Source organism: Suncus etruscus, chromosome 20 (assembly GCF_024139225.1).
Source record: "Suncus etruscus isolate mSunEtr1 chromosome 20, mSunEtr1.pri.cur, whole genome shotgun sequence".
In the NCBI taxonomy this organism is placed as follows: domain Eukaryota; kingdom Metazoa; phylum Chordata; class Mammalia; order Eulipotyphla; family Soricidae; genus Suncus; species Suncus etruscus.
The window spans coordinates 9856492-9870990 of NC_064867.1; the positions used below are offsets into that span (position 1 = coordinate 9856492).

General features: G+C 35.5%; 1 protein-coding gene across 1 annotated transcript in view; it reads right to left on the reverse strand.

The window, feature by feature from the left end:
- TGFBR2 (transforming growth factor beta receptor 2) overlaps positions 1-14499 on the reverse strand; it is a 102882-nt gene that overhangs the window by 19443 nt on the left and 68940 nt on the right. Inside the window, exon 5 of the mRNA XM_049766084.1 lies at positions 372-1161. Coding sequence (XP_049622041.1) covers positions 372-1161 — 790 coding nt within the window. The remainder of the gene's footprint in view (positions 1-371; positions 1162-14499) is intronic.

A 14499-nucleotide genomic window follows, 5' to 3' on the forward strand; every position in this document is an offset into this window, starting at 1 on the left:
TTAAACTGTTATTTTTTTGCTTCTGCTAATCATATGTTTTTCACTTCTGAAACTCCTTGATTTATGATGGTAACAGCAAAAACAATAATAATTGCGATTATTTTTGTTCACTGAATGATGGTTTCTCTCTCTCTCTTTTTTTTGCTTATCTGATGACATATTATAATGTTCTGAAAATGAGGTATAATTACATACTGATTTCTGGCAGGGAAAACTTAGACATGTTGCTAGATGCCCTAACTTGGGCATGGGCTAGATGCCCTAAACCAATGTCCAGAGCATAGGAATCTAGAGACAAAAGGCACAGGACAAGAGTCAAGAAGTGAGATGAAGCCAGGAACAGGGCAAGGAGTGATTCATTGCTAACTCACCTGTCCACTATTGGCCAAATCATCCACAGACAGAGTTGGGTCCAGACGCAGAGAAAGACCAAAGTCACACAGGCAGCAAGTCAGGTCATTCTTTACAAGAATGTTGGAGCTCTTGAGGTCCCTGTGCACAATGGGCATTTTGGCTGTCCCACACAAGGTATGGTCACTGTGCAGGTGAGCAATGCCCCGGGCCAGGGAGCTGCCCAACTTGCGCAGGTCCTCCCAGCTGATGACATGCCTGGTGAGGTATTCCTGCAGGTTGCCCTTGGCATGGAAAGCAGTGATCAGCCAATACTGTTTTCCCAATTCTGTTTTGCGCTCTTCGGCTGTCAGGAACTGAAGGATGTTCTCATGTTTGAGGTTAATATCCGAGAAAATATCTTTCTCTGTCTTCCAGGAAGCATATTCCTCATAAGGGAAGATTTTCACTGCCACTGTCTCAAACTGATCAGAAGTGTTTTGTTTCAGCTTGGCCTTGTAGACCTCAGCAAAGCGGCCTTTGCCCACCAGTGTGTCCAGTTCGATGGGTAGCAGTTCAGTGTTGTGGTTGATATTGTTGGCACACGTAGAGCTGATGTCTGAGCGGTCATCCTCCAAGATGATGGCCAGGTGCTCACTGAGTTCCATGCGTTTCCTCTGCTTGCCTGTCTCCCATGAGGGGCTCAATTTCTGCTGCCGGTGCACACGGTAGCAGTAGAAGGTGACAATGACGGCAATGGCAATCCCCAGGGGTGGCAGAAGACTGACACCTGTCACTTGGAATATGACTAACCACAAGTCGCGGTTGTTGCTGTCATTTTCTGAGGCGGGAACAAAACAATAAGGAGAAGTCAAGTTCAGTAAATTTTTTTCTAGGAGGAAATAAAGTCCCATCTTAGGCATATGTATGTTTTAAGTTCTTATTTTTAAGTGTGTGTGAGGGGTAGGAGTAGGAATAATATACTGTGAAATTTTATTCTAGGCAAGAATGCATTATAACTTCTTCCCTGGTTATGGAAACCTTCTCAATGTCTCTTGAACATCAGCTTATATGCCATTTCCTAAATAACATCTTGGAAAACTTGGAAATGAATTTTATATCATCTCATTATTCTATATTATATCCCCAGGACTTTATAGCACCATAAATAATAAACCTGTTGTCACCTATAGGTTTTTGTTATTTATTATTACCTTCTTCCCCAGACAGCTCCAGGACCCTCATCTTCATCATGGCAAAATGATATGGAGTGCATAATAAATGCTGACTACTAAGGTAAAGTTGTCACAGAGCCAACTAAACTCAAGGCATTGAAGAAGGCTTGCAAAATATAGAAAAAAAATGACAATCAGTGATGGCCACTGTGGGGAGAGGAATCTGTGGAATGGTTTGCTTTGGAAGTCAGTATCTTACATTCACCCAATATTGTCTTTGTCTGAAGGCAAGTGATTGGTAATTACATAGAACAGTGATACTTTGATAACAAAAACAATGAAAACAACATAAGAGTGAGATTAAAGAAGAAAATGTAGCTGTGGCCTGAGAGATAGCACAAGGAGAGATTATCTTGCATGTGGGCAACACGGACTTGAACCCTGGCACTACTTCCTGCCAGAAGGGATCCTTGAATACAGAACCAGGAGTAACCCAAAAACCAAAACTTTAACAAATAAGAAAATACAGCTAGTTTCCTGACTTAGTCTACTCAATTAGGGGTTGAGAGTTGAAGTAGTGAGGCCTTAAGACCAGCTACTTAATTGCAATGTCTTGTATGTTCATTAACTCGTTCTGGCTGACTATGATTATAAAGTTTTTTCCTCTTGGATTCTATCCTCATGGATGGAATCATTAAATGAGAGCAGGAGACACTGAGGGTAGTCACAGTTCCGTGAAAGCACTACGCTAGCTGTCTCCCTGGAGTCATAATACCAAAACATTATTACTTTACAAGATTTTCATCTCCCACAAAAGTCACATGCTCAGATGTTAGAGACTTTTTATTAAACCTGGCACTCCAGTGTGTGTGTGTTAAGGGTATGGCACTGGTCTCAAAGAGAACTGACAATTGTGCACAAGGGAATAAAAAGGAAAAGTGATGGGTAGTTGGTATGGAACTAGACATGATGTCAGAGAATACTAGTAAATTACAGAGTAGATGGCTTTTACGTATTGTTGATATTTAAGCAAAAAAGAAAACGTGATGGGAATGTAGTCTAGTGAAATGGAGTTTATCATCATTATTCACCATAATTATTGGTGTCACTATACATTTAAAAATCACCAGAACTTCAGAATTTGTGCAATCAAGATGAAAAGAAAACTTCTTTGGGGGAAAATACACTCATGAATTATTAAGAATAGGGGAGTGGGATTGGAGAGATAGTATAATGGGTAAAGTGCTTGCCTTGCATGTAACAGACCTAATTCAATCAATGACACAGACCACCAGCATTGATTCCTGAGGACAGAGCCTAGAGTAAACCCTGAGTGTGTGTGGCCCCGGAACAAACAAACAAACTTTTCAATCAAAAATTGAATAAATAAAATTTTCAAGCTAAAATCTAAAAATCTAAAATTTGCCATCTAAAATTGTGATTCTCATAGTTTCTCTCTCCCCAAAGAAAATAAGCTGGGAACAGCTAAAGGCCAGGCTATTTTGGTCAACTAAATCTAGGTGGTTTTAAAGAGCTGTTCCATTTTAAAGAGTTGCCTTTTTTTAAAGGAGGAATTAAAAGCTTCTTTTAATTAAAGTCAGACTACAAAAGGAGACTTAGAAATGGAGAATTAAAACAAATTATAGACCAACAGTGATTTCTGGTTTGAATATTTACTATTTGGTCTTTCAGAAGGGAAGGAGTAATGATGCCTCTTATAAAGGTGCTGTTTCATAAAATGTAATAGTTTGGCAGAATTTCAAGAATGTATTCATTTTAGTGGAATGAGAATATTCTCTTTTACATATGAGGAAGTAACACAACTAGGAACATTTAAATACAAATTGCATAACCACAGAGCTGTATCTCCTGTTTCTGCAGGCCTACAAAACATCCAAATAAGTTCATTTAATATCAATCATTTTCTAACTCCTAGTTATGTTGAATAGTGTCTCCCATTCTATGTTGTATCCCATTTCAGGTTAAACATAAATCAAGATTTAGAACCCCTCTAAAATTTATGAATAAAACTCTTGGAGAAGATTCTAGAAATCCTTCATTCACTGCCCAAAACTAACATTTTACTTACTTCTTTCAACTTCCTGTAAGTTGTTTTCAAAGATCTACATATAAAGAAATGATTGAAAAAGAAACTTCAAAAAGGGGTTAAAAAAAAAAACTAACAATAGCATATAGGGCTGAAGGAAACCTCAGGAATGTGGCTTTATCTAAACAGGACCCACCCACATTCATTTGGTAGTAAACTTTGGGCTGCTACTAGAAAAAGCAACAGATATAGGTGAAGGTACAAGCCAGAACTTCCTCTGTTCAGAGATTAACAGGAAATATTTCTTTCACCAGCCCCCAAGTACACAGAAACTCACAAGTCAAAGATATAATATCTAACTTTGTACTGACTGTATAGAATAATTATGTGTCATGGACAAAAATAACCCTATGAGTTAGATATTGGTATTATTAAAAATCCATTTTATAGAGGATTTAACAACAATTAGCTTAAATAAAGTCTCAAGATAGTAAAGTCAGAAAATAGTAAAGATAATATCTGAATCTATAGTTTGGTCTAATTGGAGCGATTCTGTCCTGAACACCATATTCTGCTATCTCAAACTTCACATTGGTGAGTCTATTAGAAACGATTTTGCATGAATGTCTACATTTGATAAAATGATTTTCCTCACTGTAAGTTAGGCTGATTTTACAACCATCCATTAGTGACATCGACAACTCATAGATAAATCATTTTGTAGGGTTATGGAATGTTTTTTTCCTTCCGGGTGTTATTTGGATATTTATAACGTCATTCACATGCAGTACAATGTAGGATGAAAGATAACCCATAAGATATATGTCTGACCCATCACCTACCAGGACATGGTTTTGAACATGCTATGATACCAGATTGGAAGCTCTACATCTTAATATAAAGGGTCATACTATAAGTATACATACTAGTCCATTTGAGGTATATCTCTGAAATAAGTATCATTTCCTTGCCTGGAAAAAATGTTCACATGAGCAATTTGTCTAAAATGTTCTTTCATTTGTCAGAATCTGTGCTCAGGTATTCAATAAAAGATACATAAGATACAATTGTTGAACTATGAGTCTTCCATGAATTTCTAACTTAATACATACATTTTCAAGAATGAAAATCACTTTTAATGCCTTTCTTATGTAACATTTAGCTATACAGAGTCCTCAATGACATTACAAATAATGACAAGATATCTCAATGTTCAATAAAAAAAAGAAAAAGCTCAAGGCTCTACATATCTAGAGCAGAAATTCCTAGATTGAACTCTGGGAAAATGCAGTGGGTGTGCGAATTCATAGAATTAAGCAAACAAAAACATGGGTAACATGTTTAATCTAAACATTTCACTAAAATTATACTTCTAAATATTCGTTCTGCCTTTGACTTTGTCATGAATAGAAACACAAGGATATTTTTAAATTACCTTATGTTTGTTGCAAACTGTTAGTGTAGCACAGCATTAATACATATTCTTTAGACATTTCTATCTTTTAATTTGATGTTTTAATTAAAGTGTTATTATGGAAGCACATTTCACTATATCACAATTTAATTTTCAAAATATTTGATGACATTCTTTCAACTGCTTTGATTTCCTTTGAATCCTGTGCATATAGATACATTAAAAACATATCTCCCTTTGAGCAGGTTCCATGTATTTCACCAAACTTCTAAGAAGTCCATGGAACACAAACAAAAATGCCAAGAGTGCTTAGCAGAGCAAAGGAACTTGAGCTTTTTACTCTATGCCAGCAGAATTTCCTAAAATAGATATTTTAAGATGTTTCTCTAAGAAAATATTAAAGGAGGAAACTGATAGCAATGACAGGTCCTGGCATAATGGTCTCTATATCATAAAAATGAATGTAGACTCAATAATATCCTAGGGATTTCTATCATGGCAAAGAATGTGACATTTTGTACATGTTCTTCACAATAATAAAGGGCACAATCATATAATGTGTTTCACTGAACTACATACTAAGTAATTAATTTCATAAGCATCATCTCATCTGATTTATTTAACAATCAAGTCAAGTGATTTTAATAGCCCTGATTTACAGAGGAAGATATTAAATTAGTTGCTTCTCTAACAGGTTTGTTTTATTTTGTTTACTTAGAAACTAAAGAAAAGGTATCCATAGTACCAATTCTCTGATCCAATCAAGTAAGAAATGTGATCAAGTTTTGCCCTCCATCATGTACTCACAACTTAAGAGCATAGAGAGGAAGATACTTCATTACTGTTGAATGACTAGAATAGGATAGAATAAAATAGATCTGATTAATACTTCTGATGAGTATTCTACAGAATATGAAAATTCTACCGAATCCATCCATCTCTCTCAAAGCTCAGTTCCATAAATAAGACAAGTTCTCTGCTGTTTTTATAGGTATATGTTTTAATTAGTATGTGACATATGAGAACCTTCGGTATAAATACTCAGAATGTATGAGACAGTGCAATAGACTAGCAATCAGGAAACTGAAATTCTGAACCTGAGTTCTGTCATTCACTATCCATGAGCTCTGAAACAAGTCACTGAATATCATGAGACTTTAGTACACTTAGAATTTTTATATGTTTTTGGACTCCTGATTCAGAAAGGAATCCTCTCATCAAAATAGTAATTTCAGGAGAATGAAACTAGAATTTCTTGGCAAAATGGTCAATTTTAGGCCTGAGACTGGAGATAATGCGTTTGGGATTAAGAATCAGCAGCCATATTGAAGGGGTTCCTACTGGCCAAGTTAGGACACTAAGAGCTTATACAAAGAGAATAGGTATATTAGAATCTGTTAATTATGCCTTGATATTATTCTTACGCCATAGTGTAATAAATGCATTTATCAACTTTTGAGATAGGATATCAATTTGCTTTATGGAAAACTAGAAAATCAATGGAAACATCATGGATCTAACATCTCTTTCCATAAGTATAAAACCACTGAATAAACATAGTTTACAGAAAATTATTTATTAAAACTATGTTTGGTAAGTGAAAATAAGTTGATATAAATATATTTTTACTTTTTGTATCTGCTAATAAATTCAATGGTTCTAAATAACAGTTATTAGTGCCAACTGTAAGATAAAAGACAGTCATACATTTTTATCTTCAACAGGGTAACTTCACCTACAGAATTGTTGAAGAGAGCTAAGGCTGAAAGAGTCTCTGATTCAGAGGAAAATTTAGAAAAAATATAAGGAAAATAAAAATATAGTAAACTATATGGTTAAGTATGTAATCAGCAAAATCCAGGTCCTGAAACATTCTAGGTCAAACTGGTTCTTTATAGATACATTTCAAAGAGAAAGAAAGAAATTAGGGAGGACACTATATTAAATATAGCAAAGAGATATACTGAAGCATATACAATTATAACATGATAACAATAATAGATAGGACTAAACTATGTCTATAGTTGTAGTTAAACACTAGATCCACCATCAGGGCAATCATTTCTTTTAGAAAGAAGGTGGATCTATGATTGGGTTAGGAAAATGGTGAAACTCCTTGAGTTGCTCAAAATTTATATATTTTTGATTACAACAGTAACCTAACCAGTGGGTACAGCACTTAATGATTTACTGAGCTGCATATTTCCTCTTGTGCTTTTCTATATTTGTATTTTATTTGAAAATGGGAAGACTTTTCAAAGCAGAGAAATCAAGATAGTAATTGTGGAGCTCTGTCTTGCTCTTGGGCTAAACATATTATCTTTGGTATATGAGCTTCAGAAAGAGATGAAAAATAAGAGAAAACTAACAATTTTTAGAGCACTTATTACATTTTGTAACCTAACTTGTGTTTTGTTTTGTTTTGTTTTGAGACCATACCTTGCAGTGCTCAGTGGTTACTCCTGCTCTTCATTGAGGAATCACTTCTGGCAGTGCACAGGAGGCCATATAGGATGCAGGGAATCGAAACAGGGTCAAATAAGTGCAAAGCAAATGCCCTCCCCACTGTGCAATTATTCCTGTCCCTGATATTTTTATGTTTAGGTCAAACCCAGTGATACATAGGGTTTCTCTTGGTTCTGAAAGTGTGATTCTTGAAAATATTTACAAGGGTCTTCAGTGGAATTCTCCAAAGGGTCATCACACAATGATTTCTTAGGGTCCCTAGGTGGGAGGGTCATTTCAGAAAATGGCATTTTCTTGTGGCTGCAGCTATTTCTGAGGGGCACACACTCTCTCCCAGAGGCTAGTTGAAATACAAAGGAAAGAAGAACAAGAAAAGGGAACAGAAAAGATAAGTGCAAGAATTGAGACTCTTACTGATATCAAGGAGACATCTCCAATCAAAGCAAGATTGGGTACCCCCAAACTCGCAGGCGAGTTGTCCACATTCTCTCCTGTCCCTTAGGCAGAGTGTGCACAGGAACAGATCACGTTCCAGTCTATACTGTTTCAGCATGAGGCTTTTGTTTGGTCTTTCAATTCATTAGGAAGAAATACACAAAACTTGGCTAGAAGCAAGTGGGGTTGAGAAGGAAATACCATTCGATCACATAGGAAAAGATCACAAAGATGATTATCATCTAAGATTTTACTCAGGAAGTGGGGTTCAGGTGGAATCAAAGACCTTCAATTTAAAATGCCTAAAATCATTTGAACCTTTAGTAGAGACATTATATTAATGGCACTACATAAACCTTTAAATATATGAGTTGACGTCCTTCAAGTCTATCATACAAGAGCTGAGAGCTCAGCAAACATGGAGATTGTCACTAAAGCTGTGAAAATTAATTTTTTTTGTTATTGTTGCTGTTGCTTGTTTATTTTTCTTTTTTCTGTGCTTTGCTTTTATGTCTGGACTGTGGTTATTGTTTGGTTGTTGTCTTTATTGCTGTGGTGTTTTTCAGGTTCTTTTATTTGATTATTTTTTGTATTATTATGTTTTTCTTCCTTTTTCCCTTTCTTCTCTTAAATGGATATTTATAGCCTCCAGAAAGACTCTCCCATTTTTTGCTTGTTTGATTTTTGACCTCACTTTTTATTTTCTTTATTTTTTTCTTTCCTCCAAACAGAACCACATAACTTGAACCATCTTTTTCTGCCTCACAAATTGAGGGGGCAATAATGGAGGGTACCAAGACCAAACAGTCATATGAACATTAAGTAGAAATAAAAAATGATAAGACTTAAACACCAAATCCAAAGCCAATGACAACGGAATCAAAACCCAGTCTACAACAAGCTAGACATAGAAGGGACCACTTATACTAGCAGCCCAGGGGTCCAAGGAGGGGGGGTATGGGATGCCTGCTGGGAACAGGGGTGGAGAGAGGACAACACTGGTGGTGGGAATGCCCCTGATCCAATGTCTCTATGTACCTAAAATATTACTTTAAAAGATTTGTAAAAAAACAAAAAACAAAAACAAAAAAAAAAAAAAAACAAAACCCTAATAATGTACATGGATGGTAGAAAGCAAGAAAGAAAAGTAGTAAAGAGAGACAACTAAAGAAATAAAGACATATGGATGCAAAGATAGTAATTTGGATTCACTCAAAGACAAGAAGCAAGGAATTCTGTCCTTCAAGTGCTACAGATCTTAGTGGCTCAAAAACGATGTTCTTGGGCCGGGAGAGGTAGCGTGGAGGTAGGGTGTTTGCCTTATATGCAGAATGATGGTGGTTTAAATCCCAGCATCCCATATGGTCACCCAAGTCTGCCACGAGTGATTTCTGAGCATAGAGCCAGGAGTAAACCCCGAGCAATGCTCGGTGTGACCCCAAAACAAAACAAAAACAAACCAACAAATAAACAAACAACAACAAAAATAGGATGTTCTTTCTTTACTTCCAAGCTGCCTCCTTGAAAGGCCTAGTAAATAATTCTAAAATTTCCAATCCAAAGTATTCCATATAGATAGAGAGGCCAGGCTTTGTTGCAAATAAGGAACTATTTGTGAATGTCAGAGTCATAATAAAAAATACTTCTAAAAAACAAATGTCAAAGATAAATGTTAGTATGCCATGAGAAAAAAATATAGATAAATTCAAGGGATTATTCCACAATACCTATATTGAACCTTTTTTTTTCTTTTAGACTAATATAAAAGTAAACAAGTTGCCACATCCACACCCACTCACCTTTCTTTCATGTCCTTTATTATGTCCAGATACAACATGAGCTGCTAAAGGAAACTTAAAAGTAACTCCTATAGTTTAAATTTTTTAAATTAAAATCACAAGACCATAAATTTAGATGAAAATAGGTTGGCAATTCTTTAACTCAGTGAAAGGGCTTGTGATAATCTTACCAAGATTCTCTATTATCTGTGCAAGAGGAGATATAAATGATCTTTTCCTACAACTTGATGCATTAATACGTGAGAAAACATCGTGTGATAGCTACAGAAATTCTTGTGAAGGTAGCAGCAAAAACCATTTTGCTACAAAGATTTTCACACACCATGTTCATATGAAGCAACAGACTATATACAACTGGCTCAAAGCCAAGGAAGGAAATTTTGCAAAAACAAGATATGTTGGAGAAAGGAGAATCTTCTGTCTCCAATCAGTATGTTTATTACAAAATTAAATGTATGACATTAATTTATTGAGCACCTCCTAAATGTCACACACTACACTTTATCTGGATTATTTTCAGTATTTGGAGCCACTCTGCTACATTTCTAGTATTTTATTCATAGTATTTTACCCATCACAAAGTGAACTGGAGTCAAAGCAGAGTAATCTTGCATGGTAGTGATGTAATGATGAAGGAGAAAAGCAGCATAAAAGAAGGATCTTAGGTTAGCTATCAGGATTAAAGCCGACATGGGTTTTAATATGAAAATTTTAGAAATATAAAGGCAATAAAAGACCCAATAGAAAAAAAGAGTAAAGATGAAAGTTGAAATCCATAAAATATAAAACAAACCTGCTAGAGAGAGAATCAAAAACAACCCAACGTAGAATATTATGACCAACTCAATACTCAAACAAAAAACTGTAAGATTAATCATAGGGGGCTGGAGAGATAGGATGGAGGTAAGGCGTTTGCCTTGCATGTAGAAGGTCGGTGGTTCAAATCCCAGCATCCCATATGGTCTCCTGAGTCTGCCAGGAGCGATTTCTGAGCGAAGAGCCAGGAGTAACCCCTGAGCACTGCTGGGTGTGACCCAAAACATGACATTCCTATGACATTAATTTATTTTAACCCCTTACTGTTAAATATAATTTCTTAATAATAGTATGACAGCACACATATCAGAATTTGATTTTTGCAAACTTAAGTGTTTTCCAAACATCCTTTGAATTAAAATACCAATAGAACCTTTATAAAAAAAATACCTACTCAAAATTGAATAAAGTGGGAACACTTAGATAAATCCACAGTAAGCCTTAATAAAATAAATTTATTGGATTATTCAATGTCAGTCATGAGAAGCAATAATCACATTAACAAGTTAAAATAATCAAAGGTAACATGTGGTTCTTGGCTTAGTCCATAGTTTGTACAGCCAACAAGCCTATAATTTTATAGAAATTTGTATATGTATATATGTGTGTTTTGTGTATAAAAAAGGAGTGAGGAAAGTGGGGAGAATAGGAGAAGCAGAGAGAGTGATAAAGAATCTGAAGAGGCAATGAATATATACAGGTATGTACAAGTATCTATTTCATGTACCATGGTTCCACTTTCTAAAAAATGATTTGGAAAGTCTACCTAGCACAGTAAAACAAAATGTAGTCAGCAGCCCTCCAAATAAAGGTGCTTCTAAATCTAAGCATTTCTTATCTGGTCCTTCACACCTGATCTCAATAATGGTTAGACACTATGTGCTTTGATAGAAGCTTCATTGATCATATCAATTCACTTATATATAGATTGCTTCCTTTTCTGTAAAGATTCCTTTACAATTTATAGGTAAGGGATGAGACAGCTATCAGAAAAAATAAGTTGATCACATGGTAGTGAGATCACTCAAAAGGCTAATGTGCATATTTTGCATGCAGGATCCCTTAGTTTGATTCCCAGCTACGCACAAACTCCAAAACACTGCCAAGAGTGATACCCACGCACCTCTAAAAACATTAACATTTTGAGATTCAAAATATTTAAAGAAGTATTATTATCGACACATACATTTATTGTTATGTACATAAATACTATTATTTCCAAATAGATTAAAACAAAGTATATCTTATTAAAAGAGTTCAAGAGGATTTTCATTTCATTTACTATATATCCTGGAATCATCTTTCTTTGCCATGTTGTGTTTGTGCCTGGGATTTAAGGTCCCTTTGCTTCCCTTCACCAATTTATCAGAAGCCTCTGCAGCAGCCACCACACTTAAAATTCTGAAGTCTCGTCTATTCTCAGGAAGGAACTTTCTCCTGACAGTTCTACAACTAGTCTAGCTAGTGTCTCAGCATCTTCTAAGTAACTTCACCTCCAAGCACTTATTTCTATATACCACAATGAACTGAGAATCAATTTCATGATTTTCTCGATGCACAATGAGAAATTGCCTTTTTTTGTGTTTTGACAATTTGAGGGATTAAAGAAAAAAAATGACCTCTAAACTTAAACAGGTAATATCTTACAATCAATAAAAAAATGTCCAATCATCATCAAAGTAGATTCTAAGATGAAAATTTCTAAGGTATCATCCTATATACTTAGAGTTATTAAAGTTTATTTTTTAAAAAAGAACTGGGGTTCTAGTTTCATATTCTTTCCTTTATTGGAGAGGATGAGGCCACGACCTGCCATATTCGGGGACTACTCATAATTCTTTGCTTTTGATTCACTTCAGTCAATCATGGAAGACCATACAGTACAGTGAATGCGACTGGACTTGGATACATTAAAAGCAAAACTGTTAACCCTTATGCTTTATTAGCATCCCTGAATATCTATGTTTAGACTCACTTTGTCTTGTCCTGGCTGTGTGACAGTTAGGGATCTTTCATATTTTAATTTTCATAAGAAAGACAACTAGAACCAAAGGGATGTTGTGAGGTTTAGAAGAGATGCTGTTTGTCAGGCCTTTATGTTACCCTTTAAGTTAGAAATATTCAACAAATGTGTCTGGACTCTTATGGTAAGCCACAATGCAAATTATTTTCATCTTCATAAGTTTATATACATCCAACCAGATTAAAAATAAATTCAGAGTGGAGACAATGTGATAGCACAAAAGGCAGGGCATTTGCACAAAGCCAACCCAAGGTTGATCCCCAGAACTCTATATGGTCTCCAGAGACTATCAAGAGTAATCCCTGAGCAGAGAGCTGAGCGTAAACCATGGTACCATTGGGAGTGACCCCAAAACAACAACAAAATAAAATTCTGAGTTGGCAAAGAAGCATCAAAATATCGTAAGATGCCAAAGTTTTGCCTCTTTTTTCAGTAACATGTCATACATTATAATGATGTTTTATTAAAAACCATTTGGTCCATGGATGGCACTCTGTGTTGCAGCATTCTTTTTCCTAACAAAGTGTGGCAATGTAACCTTGTCAGACATATATCTGAGATGATAAATACCAGTTGGCAAATACATCAGGTAGAAGAATATTTGGCAGTGTAAAAAAATGCAGGCATGCATTTATTTTGGATTGTTTTCTTTCTGAGCTAATAATTCAGTTGAACCACTATTGAGTAAATTTGGACACAGTTATAATAAAAAAATGATACAACAGTACAAAAAGAACTTGTTACCTCTTAAACATGGAACTAGATGTTCCAAGCATGTTTATTCAACATACAATGAAAGCATCACTGAGTCACAAAACTGGCCATGTACAGACAAGATCCCTAGAATAACGATTTCATAAGGAACAAAACAAATTGCTTCTTCATTCTGTTTCATTTCACATTCTGATCAGTTTTCCTCTGTTCTTGCCCCATTACACATGCGTGCACGCACGCGCGCACACACACACACACACACACACACACACACACACACAGCCCTACACTCCAGTCAGCATATTAAATACTTTCTAAATCCAGAATTCTAACACCTTACATAAGTAATCTCTTGATATCAGCTATTCAAACTGTGTTTCCTACATCAGCAGCACCAGCATAATCACCTGGTAACTTACTGGAAATGCAGAAACTCAACCCCATCCAAAATTGCTGAATTCTGAATTTTTTAAAGTTCCACAGGTAATTCATTTATACATTAAAGTCTGAGAAGCACAGTTTTAGAAAACTTAGAATAAGTGCCTTGGTACTTTGCCATAGAGGTGAGTTTTTTCTTCCCAAGAAGATTCATAGTAGGCTAGTTTTCAAAGCCTTGCCACAACAAGATTTGGTGCTAGCCAAATGAGAAAGAGGTCCAGAGAATGTTCTAGTCAAATTAACTTCTGGAGAATTATAGAATGATATAGAATTCAATCAATGATATAGGATTCATTCATCATCTCAATAAAAAACAATCAAACTCAAGCAAACAAAAAAATCATTTAAAGTAAACAACAGAAGTTCTGTGAGTTCACTGGGCATACACGATTTCACTTAATTACAGCACATAGATAGGACAGTTTGACACTCTGGAAATAGTTAGAGAATATTTTATCCCCACATGTAGTAAACCCATATGCTTGCTTAATTCCAATTAAGACTAAGGTATTCCCCACCTCTTACATCCCATTCCAGTCTTCTTTATTTGCATCCCTCCTCTCCTCAACAAATGTGTAGCCTTGTTCACTATAAGAACCTCTCCTGGAATATTTCTCAGGAAGAAAAAATAAACTCTGACTGAAAAATACCATAAAAATATCCATAATCCATAAATGATCATTCTATATCATAACCCCAATATACTCAGTAGCAGATCATTGGGGGCCATCAAGTATAACATTAGCATGTTTAAAATGTTTTATTTCTATTAACTCAACTGGAGCTTTCCTGCCCATCTATTTATTGGCTCCCATGATTCTTTCTGAAGCAAATGGCAACAA